The sequence below is a fragment of the Osmerus eperlanus genome, chromosome 19 (assembly GCF_963692335.1).
Source record: "Osmerus eperlanus chromosome 19, fOsmEpe2.1, whole genome shotgun sequence".
NCBI lineage: Eukaryota > Metazoa > Chordata > Actinopteri > Osmeriformes > Osmeridae > Osmerus > Osmerus eperlanus.
Window position 1 is genome coordinate 10,957,917 of NC_085036.1, and position 19,707 is coordinate 10,977,623.

Sequence of the window (19,707 nt, forward strand, 5' to 3'; positions counted from 1 at the left end):
CACAGTTTGTAGAACAGGCAATAGCCAGCTAGCTCACCATGCAATGGCGAGGATGCAACGGCTACAGTATACCTGCGCGTGCCCCCCAAATAAATAATTCTAGAATAATTCCTTTGGGCTCTTCACCAGTCATGAACATATCCAATCCAAAGTGGTCTAGACAAGATAAATATTACATAAACCGTATACTGTGAGGGCATAATAAACTTAAATCCGACGTTAATGACTGATTCAATGGGACGTCACACAAAGTGACTCAGAGCCAGGTTGGGTAGCAGCAGCCTAGCCGGAGCACAGAGAGCAGCAAGGATGAGGATCTGTCTGTACTGTAGCATGCTGCCTAGCCTAGCTGGCCAACACCGACTTGAACAAAGGCAACAGACAGCAAGGCGTTTAGCTTCTATAATGAATAGCTAGCTGGCTGTCTTGATAGCCTAGTTGCGATAATAAACGTATTGTAATTTGTCTACGTTTTTTTATGATTACTAACGGTAAAGGCATTTAAATACCTTTACCTGAGTGTTAGGTTTTGTATGCATTCACTAGCTTGGCTTGGTGATGTGTTTGTGCTGGAGAGAAAAAAAATCACGCTTACCCGTTCTCGTGGTATTCACCTTCTTTTTGAGGAGGCTCTCGATATTTTTATGTTACCGCGTCACTGGTCAGATGTAGCACTAGCATAAATAGCTTTTCTGACTCCTAACAGATGTGACTTAATTCAATGTCACTGTTTAAAATCCCATGTGACACACCATTTCGATTAAATCCGCATCCTTGTAACAGATTTCTTTCACGCTGCTAGAGCAGCACCGCGTGTTACGAAACATAAGCACTCCTCTACATAAACATAGGATAAGAAATGGTGGGGATTGGAAATGCTGTGAAAATGGTTAGAAAGTCAGCATCAGACAGTCGCCGCAGCCTCCGTTCTTTCAGCCTCCGACGGTCGTCCCCTACTCGTTCAACAGGGAGAAGAATGAATGTGATGATATTGGGGGTGGGGGGGCTGAGCTCCCTCAGTCAATCACATTCGAAAACGCGTAGATAGAATCGAGCCTGCACACACAGTGCGCGAGGATGCCCTTTTCTCGGTGCTGTCCCTGGTGCTGCTGGTTTGATTCCTACCAGCAGATTTTCACAATCTCAAACGGCTACTTCCCACATTAAAGATATCCAGTGAGCTGCGGGCTTGCTAAAACGGCACAAATGTGTTAACAGAATCCAACAGGCTGGCGGTGGTCCACAGGCCAATAGTGAGCATGCGATTGGGCCAGTAGCTGCCAGTGAATCACACCGCGCTGGCACACAACCCTGTTATTTTTGTCTGATGGAAGGGAAAATGCTCCATTTGTTTAATGAAAATTAAATCAGCATCAGGCCCTTTTGAGCTTTTGAGAGCTAAAAGCCCACCACTTTAAGAGGTTTCATAAAAAAATGAATCCAAACAGAAGGAAGTGTCAAACTATTACCATGCAACAGTTTTATTATCTAGCCGCACTATGTTTTACCATCTTTTTGTTGTTGTTGCTTTACAGTTAAATGATGGTCTGGTCACAGTGCACCAATACACCATTTTTCAACTTGAAACCTCTCATAATCTTCCTTTCCATAAAAAGGACAGCTTATTGGTGTGTGCTGTGCTTTGTCTGAGGTTGGGTTTTGGGGTTGTGATGGAGGGGTTAAACTAATCTGTTGGAGGACAGGGGGCAGCAGGAGAAAGGCCTTGGGACTCAAACCTCACCCTCTGAACACGACCTCTGGATCAACACCACTAACACACCATGTCAGGAACACACCCATTTAACTGGTGTGTGTGTGTGTGTGTGTCATGACCGACTGTGGAGGATGGCTGACAGCTGGGGATGACGTTAAAGGATTATAAATAACTGCTATAAAGCTGCTTATTGACAGTGCTGATTACTAAGATGTAATGTCTGTCGGTGTCTTCCATAGAATTGCCTCACCACGTCATCTCAAGGATCTTTACCGCCTCCAACAGTCTTCTGTAAATGTGCTTTCAACTGAAACAACTCTGACTATTTTACCAATGAATTGAAAGCGTCCACCCAAATCCCCTCTCCATTCCTACCCCGGTCCCAACCCCTACCTGGTCCCCCTCTTTTTTGACAGAGGGCCCATCCACAATCCACCATGACAAAGGGAAATAGCTGAGCGCAGGATATCAGGGTGCTACTGACCGCCAGACTCTGGCCTGCACAGTGCTTACACAGGGGTGCTTTCTGCAGATTGCAGCAGTTTGAGCTAAACCCCCCTCTGTCAAATCACTATGGACAGGACCTAGAGGGGGAGTGGGAGGAGGGTATCCCCACAGCAGGCCCAAGGGTGGGGTGGAGTTGGATGTTGGCAACCATAGACAAGCATGGGCTCTTCTTATGGGGATTCATGTTTTAAACCGCATTTTCACTTGCCGTCCTTCATAGAAGATTTTCATGCTTGCCAGGATTGTGCATCGGATTAGAACATCAGATCCACGCATTTATTGTTGATTTGTAATTATATTCCTGGCCTGTTTTCGGGCCTCTCAAACCATGACATCATCGTAAGATGTCGATGATCATTTGTTTGGTTACGGAACGGTTAGATAAGAACGAGGAGGATGTGTCGACGGTGTCTGTGGGTTTTTGAGGGTGAGCAGTCGATAATCCCGCCCTGAGGGATGAAGCATGTGACCTGGCCGTGGCAGAGCCCTCCATGTTCCCCCCCCCCCTTCCTGCTGCCTGTCACCCTCACAGCTTTGGCCAAAGACAAAATGAAATGTGCTCTTTATAGAGAGAGGCAGACAGCAGGGACTCCAGAAAGAAGGGAGATCAAAAAGGTCACTGAAGCCTGTGGCAGTAAACATATGGTCGGCCATTACAATGCTCAACATTGTTTACACCTCACTTTGCCGACTGGGAGCCTTATCTCAGCAGCTCTGAGGCAGCTAATGAGAGGGTTACATAGTAGTCCCTGACAATATAACGGTTGTATGTTGATTCGCTCTTCGTCCCTACAGAGTTTCTACTGTTGTGATTAACATTTGATGTCCTCTCAAGAGAAACGACAATGATGTATTGTATTAAAGCCTGTTAATTTTTAGTGGTAGTGAACTATCCTATACAAATGGTCGTGTGGAGACCGATTGTGATATTTTTAGGCTTTGGTAAGCTTCTGTTTAGGTTTACCAGTTGATTTATCAAATCAACATTTTGTCTCAGTAGTATTACTGACTTACATTTGCCACCTCTTGGACATGACCAAAAAGAAACTTTCAAAGTCGCAGTATCCAGCCAACTGCCGACAGTATCCAGCAGGGTGCTCTCTGGTCGATACGACCTACTAAAAGATATTTATATTCCTCCCACCGCTTTTTGGAGTCATCTCCTAGGGACAGCTAGCCTATTTCTGGTATCTTTCTTGCTCATTCTCCCTCTCTCCCTCTCCTCCACACATCTCTCTTTCTCTCCAAACTAGTTGCTGAAGGTCATCCTCCTGTTCCAGTTAGAACTTAGCAAATAATTAGACAGAATGGAACCAGGACAGAGAGGGGAGCTGGTGCCACGGCAACGTGACTCAGTGAGATCAGGAGGATGAGAACCGCAGGTCTGTTACATCACCATCCCCGAGGAACACATTGTCTAGAAAGTAACAGTACACGCTCAGTCACACACACACACACACACACACACACACACACATGATCAGCTGGTGTGACGAGCTGTACACCATCATTGTCTGCGTTTGCAGGTCAGCCAGGAGAGGACAGCATAGAAGTCAATGCTATTTGGAAGGTGAAGACGTTGTAGGGGGGAAATTACAAACGGCATGTTACAAAATGTAACAAATTATATGGTACTGACAGAAAGTCAATACAACATGGCATGAAACCACACCTGAGTAAGGTGTGGTAAAAGAAAAGGCTAAATCATTGGTCACACTCCTGTTACATTCCACGCAGGCAGCATATACAGTTAACAGGGCTGCTCTTCTTTGGGGCTCAGCAGCGAATGGCAAAGACAGATTTAGTTTCAGAGTGCGAATACAGTAGAGATCTTGCATGGCTTTGACCTGATTTGGGAGCATTGTTACACTTGTGGGTGGAAGACGTGATTAAATCAGGTCACAGGGGAATCAGCACATTATGGAACAGAACCTGAAATACTGACACCGTCATTACCCCCACAAGTTCACCAAAGGACTGTTTCCAGGACAGTTCATACAATGATTATTTCATGTGTTCCCATGGTGAGACATGTTCTGTGGGTTACAGTAAAGCTTAAACTGGTTGTAGCTGCAAAACCAATCTGCTTATTTGGTTTGTCCTTGCTTGTTCAGTCCATCTCAATATCCTCTGCTTGCTTTGATGTGGACCACTGTGTAATGATCACAGAACACTGGGACACCTCGGACATCGTGTGAGAAGAAAGCAGTCAATGATGAATGGAATCGATGAAGAAGAATTATGAAGGAATGCCAGTCCATTTTCCCTTTTTTTAATGGCTTCCAAATGACTAGTTTATGTGTGAGTGTTTTACAGTACACTATTACTGTTAATGTAAAGATGATCCACCATGACATAAAGTTTGACTTGAGTGGGTTCATGTGAATATAAATAGATAATGGTCAGTGTAGGAGTGAGATTGTGTAAGAGTGTGTAGGAGTGGAGTAGGTGAGCTATTGTGTGGAAAGTGTGAAGTGTGTATTACTAGGCAGAATCCCGACACCGTCCCACACATCAAATGCCCAGCCCCCACTCCTACGATAGGCCTGGCCTATTGAGATATGCTGTCTCCCCCTCATTTGCAAAACCTCGCTAATTATAGCCTAACGAGGTGCCGCGCCTACGGGGCCTTAATCACTTCAATATTTAAAGAAAGAAGTCTCCATGGCTTCTTTATCTAATTTGAGAGCATAACAGTGGACTGGGAAACAGGAAGTGACACGGTATGCAGACAGACCCACCGCTGCACTGGTTTACATGCCAATGGGAACTGCTTTAATGTCCAACAGTATTTTTTAGTCCTGCAATTTGAATGAGAACTAGTCATACATGGATCCTGTTGCTATGCAACTATACTCTCATTCTAATTTTCACCAGCTTCACCACAAGATAGTACATGAAGCTTCTCAAATCAATACAGCCATCTAATTCAACTCAAAAACTGTGAAAGGTTTTGCACTGCTCTGACAAATAGGGTTTTACTTTCAGGTAAATCATTGATCACTTACATTTGATACATTCTCAAAATCTATGACTGTTCCACTGATGAAATACGATAATAGAATGTGTTCCATTAAGTGACCCCTTGCTGGCCAAGCCCTTTGATGACCTATGACCCCAATCCCTGTCTCTAAAACTTCCATACCCATACTTACATCCATGTTCCAGGAAGATAGTATTTATTGTCCTGGTATCCCAGGAGACTGTTGAAGGACTAGTGGACCATGAAAGTCAGGTGAATCAAGTAGGAATAACAGATCAATAACATGTATAATTCAACCCTTAAGTATCAGTACATTTTACATAATATTAAAAAATGGCAAGACCATTAACAACATATCTCTCTTAATCATTTGTGTTTAGTTCTGCATTTCCTGTTTAGATTCCAAGCTCCTTATTTTATTAAACAAGAGGTCCCCCTAGTGGATATTAAAGATTAAATAATCTAAACTCCTCAACTACAGCTTCCTACGTAACTGTGTAACTGAATGTAGAGAAAATGTAAGAGTGTATATTTAAGTTTATAATATTACATAATAGAATACAAACTACATAATAGTAGTAGTGTTAAATACCTGTTGAATAGCTCTTTGCAGTTGGTGATCAGAACAGATCGTTCTCCAATGATCAAATTTATCTTGTGCCACTCCATACTTCCACACAGAACCCCCCCCCCACCCCAAAAAGGGGTTCATAAAGTATTTACAAAGAAGTATTCAGATTCTGTATCAGTAAGGAGATGTGCAAGTTCCTGTGGGAAGAAGTGGAAGGGAACATATGTTGGGTATCTGGCATCATGCAAAGCAGGCAGTGCCACCTCACTCATGTCCAGCGGATACTACACACTGAGAGACCAACTGAATATAGTTCAGGCTCAGTACTCTATTTTACTACTCATCACACATCAGGTAAGAGCCACAATTTTATGGAAATGCTATTGGTAGAAACTGGAGAGACTGACAGATTGTCAAATAAGTTTGTAACACAAATCTTGTTTATTATCAAATATCTGAAACATTATAAACACAGAGTATTTCAATGGATTGGTAGACTGTTTAATACTGAGAGTTGGTCCTTGTGTACGACTCCTTATTTGTACTAAATAATGAATACAGTTTTGATAGAGTAATAAAAACTAAAGATAACACTAAAAGTCGGGAAAACAGGCTGAGAGCATTGAGATGAGCTATTATGTTTCCTAAATCTTCAATATCTCAATTTACAGACAGATGAGATCATGTTACAGTATCTTTGGCTCATGGGCATTGTAGCAATATATAGCCTCATAACTTAAAGAACGACCTAACTCAACATTTCTAATACTACAATACAAGGCATAGTTAGTTTAGGCAGGTTTTGCATGCCTACAGTAGATGTAACATTTGCAAGTCCAACTGTTCTCTTTCAGGCTTTCTATCTCCTTCAGGCAAATGCTGATGCCTTTTACTTTTGGGGGAGTAGGTCATTAATTGCTGTTGAAGTAGATGTATTGTCTTCATGAAATTGTTTATCTGTTTTAGACAGATGGGAGTTGCTGTATGAACAATGACTTCACAAGACTTCAACAATGATTTCTAGGAACCAAAAAGTTAATTTCTTTCTCATCATCATGGGTAAGGGAAACTCTTGATTCACATGCATGTTCAATAATTGCCACACAAAAATAAGTATGTGTTGCTGATTGGACAGTGAAGCACATTTTTCCATTCAGACACCTCTGTTTTGTTACAGGCATTGCCCTCCACTCTGTTTCGTCATTTCCAGTCAGGTAAACAAAATCTGTGGTTTGTGAATTGTCTACTTCTGAAATAAATGATGTTATCAAAGGGAAACCACAAACCACACACAACCCTCATTAGCTAACCTGACAACATCTCTAAAAGTAACAATGTGTGACCTCTTTAGATTGGATGCAGCAGTAGCAAGTGGCGATGCTGACACGACAAACCCCATCAGTGATAATGGACTTCCCTCGACAAGCACAACTCAACCAGTCCTTACAGATGCGACATCTTCAGCAGGCGTCTCAGAGTCAGCAGAAGCTTCTGACTCGTGCGAAACAGCTTCAGATCTGACTCCGACTCCTAAGGAGACAGTGTCCGTTTCAGATGAAACAGCAGAGGAGAACTCGGAGACAACACTCACAGAAGGCAAAGAGATGGTATCTGGAATCAAATCAACTGCTGAAAACTCTGTAGTGAATATGCCTGCAAAGTCAACCAGCTCACCAGGGTCCCTCTTAGAAGTCACTGCTGAAAAAGCTTCCATCCCACCTGGCAGTTTATCTGCACTTGTAACCTCTTCTTTCACTGAGATTCCAGAAATGTCTTCTGTTTTGGCCCCTCTTGCTGTAGCAACTTCTACGTTAGAAACATCTGCGAAACCAATGGACAGTTCAACCATTACCGTGGGTGAGAGAAAGTTAAATTCAGTACCACCCTCAACAATCTCCTCTGAGGAGACACTTGCTCAGACAGGAACTGGAATCACAGCCACAACCTTCCAAATTGTCTCCAAGACAACTCAAAATTCTGCCTTTTCATCATCATCATCATCATTAATAACTACACCTCAAACATCTGACAGTACAACTCGGACTTTACAATCTACTGCAATGTTATCTATAGGCTCTCTTTCACCTGATACTACTCTCTCAACAACTGTAATAGCTACTACATCATCTCATTCTGCCTACCCAACTGAAACCAAATCTGCAGGTGGAACTGAGAGCTTTCAATCCATCAAACCTAAAACAACACTGATAATCACACAAGAAACACCTGCACCACCAGATGGAACCATCACAGGCTCTCTGGAGAACCTGGCTATACCTCTTCAGACTGCAACTCACACCAGTGGGGCCATGGCTTCAGACACTTCTGTGGACTCTCTTTCCCATGATACCTCAGTGGGGACTGCAGTCAGTGTTCCGGCGGCCATACTGGCGACACACATGGTCCTGCTTACAACATCACTAACAACAGCCTATGAATCTGAGCACCTTTTAGAAACCAAAACAACAGACGCAAGCCAGAACCCAAATGAAAACACAGAGACAACCTCCTCTGGGATGCCAACAACATCACATGAGGAATTAGATGAAAGCAAATTGACCACAGTCCCAATATCGACTTCAGAGAGGGAACCAGCTGTGATATCTTCAACCTCAACAGAACCTCCGGTCACGCCCACACCTTTCACTCCAGGCTCATCACCAGCCTCTCCTGACACATCGGACGCCTCAGCTACACACACCTCTGCAACCAAAGAAAACCTTCTGGGACCATCAGAGATTTCATCAACAACGTCACCAGCATCTGAGACATCAGCTTCACCCCCACCTCATTATACGACACCCTCTACGACCACACCTGAGGCCACAGACGAAACCACCTCCCACACAACAAATACCCCTGCCATCTCTACTGACCGAACGCCACAACCTATACTTGAGACATCACCAGTTATCTCATCAGAACAGGTAGCAATGGCCCCAACACTGGAATTCACTTCAGCTCCAAGTGGGACTACAATACCCTCTGTGGCCTCTCCTTCCCATGATGCATCAGCCACAATCACTGCACTGGGAACCGTACAGGCTACATTTACAGGTTTGTCGACAGCAACAGTCTCTGTAGCTGCGTCTGCACACCCAACAGAACCCCAAGCTCCCTCTACAACTGAGAGGACACCTGATGCGACAGAGAAAACCACACAAGGAGCTTTTATGACCACAAATGATGGGACTGTCTCAACCTCATCTGACAACCTTCCAGAAACCTCCTGTGACACAACCTCTGAAAGCACAACTGCAGTTGAGATGTCAACTTTGACATTACATGAAGCACACGTTACTAGTACCACAGACATCTCAACTTTTGCTGTGCCTCAAACAGTGGCAACCGTTATAACTACACCCTCAGACAAGACACCCCCATCATCAACCAATGACATCACAACAGAAAAAACCTCCTCTGAAATACCCCTGACTTCAGAAGGAGAATTAGATGAAAGCAAATTGACCACAGTCCCAATATCGACTTCAGAGAGGGAACCAGCTGTGATATCTTCAACCTCAACAGAACCTCCGGTCACACCCACACCTTTCACTCCAGGCTCATCACCAGCCTCTCCTGACACATCGGACGCCTCAGCTACACACACCTCTGCAACCAAAGAAAACCTTCTGGGACCATCAGAGATTTCATCAACAACGTCACCAGCATCTGAGACATCAGCTTCACCCCCACCTCATTATACGACACCCTCTACGACCACACCTGAGGCCACAGACGAAACCACCTCCCACACAACAAATACCCCTGCCATCTCTACTGACCGAACGCCACAACCTATACTTGATACTTTAATCACACCAGCTACAATATCCTCAACCTCAACAGAGCCTCCTCTCACACAGCCTCCAGTCACACAGCCTCCAGTCACACAGCCTCCGGTCACACAGCCTCCAGTCACACAACCTCCAGTCACACAGCCTCCAGTCACACAGCCTCCGGTCACACAGCCTCCGGTCACACAGCCTCCAGTCACACAGCCTCCAGTCACAGAGCCTCCAGTCACACAGCCTCCAGTCACACAGCCTCCAGTCACAGAGCCTCCAGTCACACAGCCTCCAGTCACACAGCCTCCTTTCACACAGCCTCCGGTCACACAGCCTCCAGTCACACAGCCTCCAGTCACACAGCCTCCAGTCACACAGCCTCCAGTCACACAGCCTCCAGTCACACAGCCTCCAGTCACACAGCCTCCTCTCACACAGCCTCCAGTCACACAGCCTCCAGTCACAGAGCCTCCAGTCACACAGCCTCCAGTCACACAGCCTCCAGTCACAGAGCCTCCAGTCAAACAGCCTCCAGTCACACAGCCTCCAGTCACACAGCCTCCTCTCACACAGCCTCCGGTCACACAGCCTCCAGTCACACAGCCTCCGGTCACACAGCCTCCAGTCACACAGCCTCCAGTCACACAGCCTCCAGTCACACAGCTTCCAGTCACACAGCCTCCGGTCACACAGCCTCCAGTCACAGAGCCTCCAGTCACACAGCCTCCAGTCACACAGCCTCCGGTCACACAGCCTCCAGTCACACAGCCTCCAGTCACACAGCCTCCTGTCACACAGCCTCCAGTCACACAGCCTCCAGTCACACAGCCTCCAGTCACACAGCCTCCTCTCATACAGCCTCCAGTCACACAGCCTCCGGTCACACAGCCTCCAGTCACACAGCCTCCAGTCACACAGCCTCCAGTCACACAGCCTCCAGTCACAGAGCCTCCAGTCACACAGCCTCCGGTCACACAGCCTCCAGTCACACAGCCTCCAGTCACACAGCCTCCAGTCACACAGCTTCCAGTCACACAGCCTCCGGTCACACAGCCTCCAGTCACAGAGCCTCCAGTCACACAGCCTCCAGTCACACAGCCTCCGGTCACACAGCCTCCAGTCACACAGCCTCCAGTCACACAGCCTCCAGTCACAGAGCCTCCAGTCACACAGCCTCCAGTCACACAGCCTCCAGTCACAGAGCCTCCAGTCACACAGCCTCCAGTCACACAGCCTTCAGTCACACAGCCTCCAGTCACACCTTTCACTGCAGGCTTCTCACCAGCTTCCTCAGAGAGGATGAATTCATCAAAATCAAGCTCCTTCCCAACTGTGACTCATCATATTTCATCTGGCATTAAATACACCCTGTCCTCTACAGGGAAATCGGTCAAAACAAATCCTGATCTGAACAAGACAGTCACACCTCGACCCAAAATAAAAATTGCTTCAACCACACCTGTGGTACTTGACAAAAATCCCATTTATGTGACTTTGACCTTGATTATACTTTTACTGTTGTTGATTGTTGGAACTGCCGCTATTTTCTTCTTTGATCAAAAAAGAGGGGGGTATGACCTAACTTGATTACTGCTTGCTCTGTGAAATACTCCAGAATGCCCAGTACGTACAGGTTTTGTCTGTGTATCCTGCAATGCAATAGTATGCTTGAACATAAATCAATGCACTATTAGTAGAGGGGGGACAGCTAAAATACTTGATTTTTATGGTGTCAATTACATACAGGAGTGGCAAACATGGTGTAATTAAAAGACAGAAGTTAAGCTTGCCATCTTGAAGGTGGACCTCTGCCTAACTCAATGTCTATGTATGTGACTTGACAGGGCTTCCTGCAGTTTTTCCTTCCTGCAGTTCTTCGTTATTCTCCGCTGGACTTTAGAGAGACTGACTTAAACTCACCTTTCTCCTCTAGCTGAATTTGTTTCTGCTCTCACAGATGTCTCTGACGGCACACGCTTTAGCAGACAGGCCAGGCGTTTTGATGGAAAGAAGGTTTAGCACCAATCAATGAAAATAAACAATTAAAACTAATATTGTAAGGACTGTGCAGACAATCCTTTATTTGTTACAGGGTCTTAGACACAACACTGTGTTATTGACAAGTCATGAAGAAACATGATCAGAATCAGAGCCAGAGTCAGTACAATGTGGGAGGTTGACTCCTGTCTCTTTATGAAGAGCCTCTTTGGCTCCTTTCACAATGCAAAAGTACAAACACTGACGAGTGATGTCACTTATCATGTCACTTCCTTTATTTCTGGAACCCTCCGCCGTCCTTCACCCGAAGATTCCATCTAGGTTGCCTTGTAAGGTCAGCTCCTTTTTTTATAATCTCACTTAAAGTGCACTCATGTGCATGTCAGAATTGTTCAAGACACTTTTGAAAGGCTTTCCCATAAACATGTTTCTCTGTGTCCTTTGCAACTACGGTTTGCAGGGACAAGATAGGCACAAATCCATTAGCTACTGCAGGTATGTCTTCACATACTGTTCTGTACAACATGTATATCATAGAAGAGCACTAGGCTGTGAGTGCAGTACATACCCTACATGGATGATGTTTTAGATTTTTAAATTGTGACACAGACATTTACTGATTATGGTCATAGGGGTTGGAATGAAGAGGAACATCCTCATTAAACTGCAGGAAGACTCACGATTCAGATTACAAGATCAATGCAACAAGTGAACAATTTAAGAAATAAACATAGGACAAGTATAACAGTCAATGGTCAAAAACAGTTTTTAGAAAAATAATAATTACAAAAATACATCGAAAAAACAAACCTATATCTTTGTCGGTGTTTAATTATTTTCCCAAAGCATTGTAGACTATCAACACAGAGGGCAGTAGAAGACCCAAACATTTAAGATCCTTGGTTGAAGAGGAGCAGACATTTCTATTTAGACATTTCAAATGAGTCACCGGAAGGAAATGGCCCTTCATTAAACACACAGGACAGATAATGTGTCTATCTGCGCTAAGTGTGTGTGTCTGTCTATGTTTCTCTGTGTGTGTGTGTGTGTGTGTGTGTGTGTGTGTGTGTGTGTGTGTGTGTGCGAAAGTGTGTTTGACAGAAATGTTATAGACCCCTTGGACGGACACATATGTTGGGCCTTCGTGCAGGCACAAAGCCATGTTTGCAGTAGCACTTGAATGACCCTATGGTGTTGACACAACGAGCATTCTTGCATGGATTAACGCGAACCCCAGGTTCAGCGCACTCATCAATATCTGAAAAGAGAAAGAGAGAGAGGGATGGAGAGAGAGAGAGATGGGGGAGAGAGAGGTCTGTCATCTGCCTGCACACACATTTACATAGAACAACAAATCAACAACACTGTTCCTCTAAATGCTAAAGTGTGTGTGGGAGTGTGGGAGATATGCGCCGGGTGCCCTGTAATAGATGAGGGTGAAATGTAAACACACCTGTGCAGCGGGTGCGGGAGTGATCCATCCTGAAGCCAGTGTTGCACTCACACATGGTGCCCAGGTAGGAGCGCACGCAGCGCCCGTTGGCACAACTGCACTCATCAGAGTCTTCCTCCGAACTGTCCCCTTCTGAGCCCAAACACAACAGAATGAAAGAGGAGGGAGAGAGAGGAGGGGGAAAGAGACATAGAAAGAGGGAGAAATACAAGGGGGGGGGGGGGGGGGGGCAGAGAAAAAAGGAGGGAGACAGGCAGGGTTTTGCCAGTTAGAATGTTTATGTCTGAATGTGCAGCTGTCAATAGCAATCACCCTGCTAGCATTTACCTGGATTGTAGTTGGCAAAAGCTGCAAGAAAGTCAACTTCACCCTCAGAATCTGTCTCCAGGTGCATCTCACACAGACGGTTAAATATCACTGGAAGTAAACAAAAGAATAATAATAAGACTTGTGGGCAATAATAACGAGTAAAAACACAACATTAAATCAAACTGGCGAGAGTAGGGAGAGGAGAAGCAGGCCCGGTGAGTGATGCGCGTGCGTCCCTGTGGTCTCACCTGAGTTTCTCTGGGGACAGGTCCTGCACTCCGGGCCCCAGCCGCGGCCGTAGTGACAGCAGCACTCGGAGTAGGTGACCACCAGGCCCTTCCTGGGCACGCTGCAGATCTGGTCCTCATCCACCTGCAGGAAGCACACGTCCTTGTGGGCCGCCGTGCGGTCTGGGACAGAGAGATGGGGGAAGGTGGAGGACGTGAGCTGTGAGTTCTTCACCTGTTCAATGCTTCAAACCCCTTCGACTGATCAGGGCTGATCTGTCAAGTGTGAAAGGACAGTCGTTCGCTCGTGCATTATGCAAGCAGGCCTTGTCCAGCCACTCGTCTTGACCTGGGAGATTAACCAGGTAATTGTTGAGGACGGTCAGAGCCAGCAGGCAGATATGAATAAGACATGAGGCCTGGATACAGACAGACACAGGCTGCTCTCCTCTGCCCGTGCTTCTCCTTGAACACGGACACGATGGAAGGAGTGAAAAAGCTCACTCGAAACAGGAAGCTTTACAAAAAGAATAACAAAAATATAGACACCGCAAAGTGTCTGTGTTGTGCACTGCTGAGTTCATTAGGAGTGTAATGCAGTCATGCATTATGACATTCAGGTGTTACAGTCTGACATATAACCAAACAGGACAAGGTAGAAAGAGAAAAAGGCTTGAAAAGAAAGATGCAGAAAATGCCAGAAGCAATAAAAATCCCTTTTTGGACATTTCCTTGACATTTCTCAAACACACATTTACATACACACGTTGGAATAAGTGTTTTTCATGTTGTTTTCATGCTAGCTAGTGTTGTGTAACGGAAATCCATGAAAACTGATGTTCTGAAGCTGTAAAGACTACTGTAGCTATGCTTCCCTCTGTTCTCACTGATCATACAGACACTGATCTTCAAATGTTTTTTTACAGCATTCTCTACACGTAGGAGGGGGTTTGTTGTAGGCTGCCTAGCCTGGGACAGAGTCAGTATTGGGCAGAGGGACTCAAAGGGGGAGGGGTTAAAAGGAATGAGCAAGAGTGGCAGGTGTAAAGGCAAGCCAAAACTCGGGTTAGCTTTGACCTAACTGGTCAGGCTCAGGTGAGCTGAGCGCCGATTGGTTATACCCACCGTCATAGACGCACTGTTTGAGCGCTGCGCTGAAGGTGAGGGGCTGGGTGCAAATACAGTGAAAGGAGCCGGGCGTGTTGACACACCTCCCATTCTTACAGTACGAGGGGTCCTGGCACTCATTCACATCTGCAAGGGGTCACCACAGACACGGGTTACAATATGGACACCAGCCTAGGGGCCAGCGTTCAGCTTCGGCCCGGAATATGTACGATGTTTAACAGGAAGCAGTTTCCTGAGTGGGCATGCAGAGAGTGTAGGTGTGTTCAGAAACTACAACTCTCACAGGACGGCAGGTCCTCTTTTTGTGACTATGAGGTGATTGTTGTCAGGGAGATGGAGTTGGTACCTGAGCTACCTGGGATAAAGGGTGGGGCAGGCAGGGGAAGCTGGGAGGGTATTAGTTAGTGTTAAGGTGTGGCACACAGCTGACGGTACACAGCTAAAATCAGTGTCCTTCCTCTCATTCATCCTCCCTCCCGCATACAACCACGCAGACACAGCTGGGAGCAACCTTTTAAAACAACACTTCCCAGCATGCCTCACTCCACTTCCCAGACAGCCAATCCTAAGCTTTGTAACTGGCCCACGCCCTCCACTCACCCCCCTGCTCCTCGGGGGTCACGCAGCTGTTTGCGGTCGGTGGCCAGGATCCAGGGAGGAGAGCAGATGCAGTAGTAGGACCCAGGAGTGTCCACACAGTGGCCGTTCTTACAGTTGGCTGCATTCTGGCACTCGTCCACGCCTGCAACGTAAACACACTGACTGAACCAGTCGTCGACGCCACGAACGCTTTGTTGCAGTTTAAGAGACATAATTGAGGCCCTGAGGCTGGGGCTGAGGTTGAGGCTGATGATGAGTGTGAGCCTGGGACTAAGGCTGGGGCTGGAGCTGAGGCTAGAGCTAAGGCTGGGGCTGGGTCTGGGGTTGGGGCTGGGGCTAAGGCTGGGGTTGGGGCTGAGGCTGGAGCTAAGGCTGGGCTAGGGCTGGAGCTAAGGCTGGGCTGGGGCTAAAGGTGGGGTTGGGGCTGGGGCTGGGGCTGGGGCTGAGGCTAGGGCTGGGTCACCTGCTACTGTGGCCGTCACACATTTCTTGTTGGTGGAGTCTGGGGTCCAGGGGGCGCTGCAGGTGCAGTAGAAGGAGCCTCGGGTGTTGGAACACTCTCCATTAGCGCAGAGGGACTCATCGTGACACTCATTCACATCTGAGGGGGGGGGAAGAGGAGAAAACAGTCTGGAACCAGTTCCACTCTCGTACCCTACCCAGTATGCGTGTGAAGGACCCTGTGCCTGTGTGTTCACCAATGCACTCCAGCAGGTTGCTGTCGTAGTAGAAGCCTTGTTGGCAGTAGCACTCGTATCCTGGCTGGGTGTTCATGCAGCGGCCCTCCTTGCAGATCTCGTTGGAGAAGAGCACGCACTCGTCGATGTCTGCACACAGAAACAGCATCGTGAAGACCCAACAGGAGCCACGTGCTTACAACAACAACAACACACACACACACAGTGCCTGCAGCACACACAACAAATAATCAAAGGCCACAAGTGCACATTTCACTGCTACACTGTTTCAGTGGTTCGGGTGAGGCAGTCAGCGGCAGGCAGTCAGCCAGGGCTCCTCACCTCGGTGGAGGGAGAGGCCGTACTCGATCGTCCCCTCCTCGTGGTAGAAGCCTCGGCCCACCGGACACAGGGAGTGGTACTCAGCTGCATGTGGGACAAACACCACCGGACGCCAGTGAGTCGGGCACGTGTACGACCCATGCACATCCAAACTCACAAAAGCACAATGACGAACGCGTGTGCGAGAGTGCGTGTGAGTGAGGTGTAGTCTGTGTAGTGTGCATGCGTGAGCGTGTGTGTGTGTTTGCGTGAGTGACTGTGTTTCAGTGTGTGTGGTGAAGTACCTGAGTGGTGGACGGGACAAGGGTAGATCTCGCAGTGGTCGCCCCAGCCCACCCCAATGGAGCAGCAGCACTCCTGCTTGGTGACGTTGGTGGCCAGGACACTGTCACAGAACACCGTGTCATCCAGGTTGAGATAGCACTCCTTCTTGTCCTCCAGCTCCATGGCGATCACTGTCGGGGAGAGGGGGTGGGGGGTGGGGGGTCAGAGACAACCCAATGAGGTATTACAGCCAGCCTAAAGGGGGTGTATGAGGGTTAGGAGAGCGCTGTGTGATGATGCGCTGCACTGTTTCATGGGAGGGATGGCTGTCCAGTGGACTAGGGGGTTTGTCTGTCTCACCCTCGCAGCTGTGCTTGTCCTCGGACAGCAGGAAGCCCTCGTTGCACACACACACGAAGGAGCCCGCCTTGTTCTCGCAGGTCCCGTGCGGCTGACACAGACTCCTGTCGACGCACACTCGTCTATGTCTGGGCGAGAGAGGTGGGAATGAGTGAGAGAGAGAGAGAGATGAGAGAGAGAGAGAGAGAGAGAGAGAGAGAGAGAGAGAGAGAGAGAGAGAGAGAGAGAGAGAGAGAGAGAGAGAGAGAGAGAAGGGAGGAGGAGCGGGTCAGAGAATTAGATCGAGTGAGAGAGGTAGAGATAGAGAAGGAGTGGAGATAGAGAGAGAGAGATTCATAGAGAGGCTAACAGCACATGTAGAGACTGACCTTGGCACCTCCTTCCTCCAACCAGCATAAAGCCCTTCTGGCATTCACAGCGGTAGGAGCCCATGTTGTTGACACATGCGCCCTCTCTGGCAGTTGGAGGGCCTCTCACACTCGTTGATTATCTGTGGGAAGGAGAGCAATATAACCCAAACCACGACTGAACTCCACAGAGCTACGTAACACAGGGCATTCAAGCCCACTGGGGAACATTTCCCGCCTCCTGTGTGATGTGAGTGAATGAGAGTCGGCCCATGCCTTCACAGTGGCTCCCCTCCTGTGTGCGCTGGTATCCCGGGTAACACTGGCACTGGAATGAGCCGTCCGTTGTTGACACAGCGCCCGTTGGCACAGAGCCTGTCGTCCTTGCACTCGTCAATGTCTGGAAGAGGGGAACCGCCACAGAGAGCATCATGTACTGTACTCCACCATTCTGAATGTGCAGCACGCACTACGGGTGAGCGTTTATTTAGCAGACTTTCATTCAGGAGCGACGTACAAGAACTGGATTTGATCTTGCAGAGACGCAGTCTTATGCTTTACCACCGAACTGTAACTCGTGATCTAGTACTTATGAAGCCACAGTCTCAAAGACTTGGATCAGGAATATACAGGAAACAGTGGTCGTGAGGAAATGACACGGCAGTAGTGTGGATGTTTGACCGTGGATGGTGGAGTGTGGTCTCCAGGGCGTGTGCTCACCCCGGCAGGCTTTACTGTCGTCGCTGGGGAGGAAGCCCTCGCTGCACAGACAGCGGTAGGTACCAGGGAGGTTCTCACAGCGCCCGTTGGGACACACACCCCGTTTCTGGGCACTCGTTGACATCTAGAGAGAGAGAGAGAGAGGAGAGAGAGAGAGAGAGAGGAGAGAGAGGAGAGAGCGAGAGAGAGAGAGAGAGAGAGATGAGAGAGAGAGAGAGAGAGAGAGAGAGAGAGAGGAGAGAGAGAGACAGACAGACAGACAGACACAGAGAGTGTGAGAGAGAGAGAGAGAGAGAGAGAGAGAGAGAGAGAGAGAGAGAGAGAGAGAGAGAGAGAGAGAGAAGAGAGAGAGAGAGCACCTCGAGGAAGGGGGGGGGGGAGTGGGGGAGGAAGAAGTCCTGAGGAGAAGCAGGGTATGGACAGGAGCCGTCCTGGCAGGCTGGACTGGTGCCCGCTGGCATGTGTGCTGCCTGGGTCTCAGTCAGCCAGACTTCTGACAGATTTACAGGCTATGACTGATCCAGTCCATTCTCTGCTTTGCACACACATACTTTCTGACTCGCGGGTCAGAGAAGACATACTTGGGAAGTCAGGTAGAAACACATACTTAAAATGTTCAGACTCTGTATTCAATCTTGTAGATCTGGCATTCATTGAAGTTTCCATAGGACAATACCAGTCATTCAATAATGTACGATACAGTATAATAACAGATTGCAGATTATCCATGCCACACTAGGTGGCATCGCTTCAATAGAAGATACTGGCTCTAGTCCTGTAACTGAACTCTGTGATGGCTTAAGTAACACAAGATTTCACAGTGAAATCCAGGGCCCATGTCATGGTGTATGTATCAGTGTTTGAGAGCCTCACCATAGCAGAGGCCCCCTTGGGCCTGGTGGCCTGGCAGGCAGGGTACACACTCGTAGGAACCTGGTGTGTTCTCACACAGCTCGTTAGGACACGAGCTGGGATCCAAGCACTCGTTAATATCTGAGGGGAAAGGATGAATGACGAAAATGAATGAGGAAAATGATTCACACTGTAACAAGACACACTATGTATTCCCCACACGTTTACACACACACACACACACACACATGCACACGCATCTATCTCGTCCACACACAGAGAATGGCAGGGCCTCACCTTCCACATGCCGGAGGGCGGTGAGCCCTGCTTCTGAACCCTTTGTGGCATTCACACTTGTAGGAGCCCGGCATGTTGACACACTGACCGCAGCCCCACAGACATCCTGCTTAGTGCACTCGTTCACATCTGAAAGACTCAAAGAGAGGAGGACGCTCCGATAAAAATCCATCTGAAAAAGAGTCCGACGGCTAAAGGAGAAAGAGCTCGCCATTTTGGAGACACGCTGCCCATCGTCACCCACCTTCACATCTGAGTCTCCCGCGATGCACCAGGAGCTTGTAGCCATGGTGACAGCGGCATCGGTAGGAGCCCTCGGTGTTGATGCAGATGCCCCTGCTGTGGCCGCAAGGGCTCCCCGTCACATTCGTCGTCATCTGACAGAGCACAGTGTTAACAGGTGGTTAACAGGGTTAACCACCAGGAGCAACAGCGCTGACTGGGTTCAAGGCCAGAACGCGACAGGGGGGTGGGAACACATATGCTTCACAAGTCAGGAAGACCACCAGCATTGTCATTTACCGGAGGCCATTGATCTCCATGGTTTCTAACTCCACCAGTGCTCAGCCC

The 19,707-nt window shown here is 47.8% G+C and overlaps 2 protein-coding genes across 3 annotated transcripts in view; both read right to left on the bottom strand.

Annotated features, from left to right (window-relative positions):
- The window catches only part of sptbn2 (spectrin, beta, non-erythrocytic 2), a 48,490-nt gene extending 47,447 nt beyond the window's left edge, over positions 1-1,043 (bottom strand). For both annotated transcript variants that reach the window (XM_062485956.1, XM_062485954.1), the window contains exon 1: positions 596-1,043. The gene's annotated coding sequence lies outside the window, so the exon portion shown is untranslated. The remainder of the gene's footprint in view (positions 1-595) is intronic.
- A 10,569-nt stretch (positions 1,044-11,612) lies between these two features.
- Positions 11,613-19,707, bottom strand: part of ltbp3 (latent transforming growth factor beta binding protein 3) — a 16,278-nt gene continuing 8,183 nt past the window's right edge. Inside the window, 24 exon segments of the mRNA XM_062486273.1 lie at positions 11,613-12,819; positions 13,015-13,146; positions 13,342-13,431; positions 13,572-13,733; positions 14,676-14,804; positions 15,279-15,309; positions 15,311-15,420; positions 15,742-15,879; positions 15,977-16,105; positions 16,298-16,381; positions 16,582-16,752; positions 16,922-17,032; positions 17,035-17,049; positions 17,290-17,365; positions 17,367-17,409; positions 17,544-17,614; positions 17,616-17,668; positions 17,989-18,097; positions 18,099-18,112; positions 18,862-18,981; positions 19,133-19,228; positions 19,231-19,266; positions 19,382-19,490; positions 19,492-19,514. Of these exon segments, the coding sequence (XP_062342257.1) occupies positions 12,668-12,819; positions 13,015-13,146; positions 13,342-13,431; positions 13,572-13,733; positions 14,676-14,804; positions 15,279-15,309; positions 15,311-15,420; positions 15,742-15,879; positions 15,977-16,105; positions 16,298-16,381; positions 16,582-16,752; positions 16,922-17,032; positions 17,035-17,049; positions 17,290-17,365; positions 17,367-17,409; positions 17,544-17,614; positions 17,616-17,668; positions 17,989-18,097; positions 18,099-18,112; positions 18,862-18,981; positions 19,133-19,228; positions 19,231-19,266; positions 19,382-19,490; positions 19,492-19,514 (2,204 nt within the window). The 3' untranslated portion in view covers positions 11,613-12,667.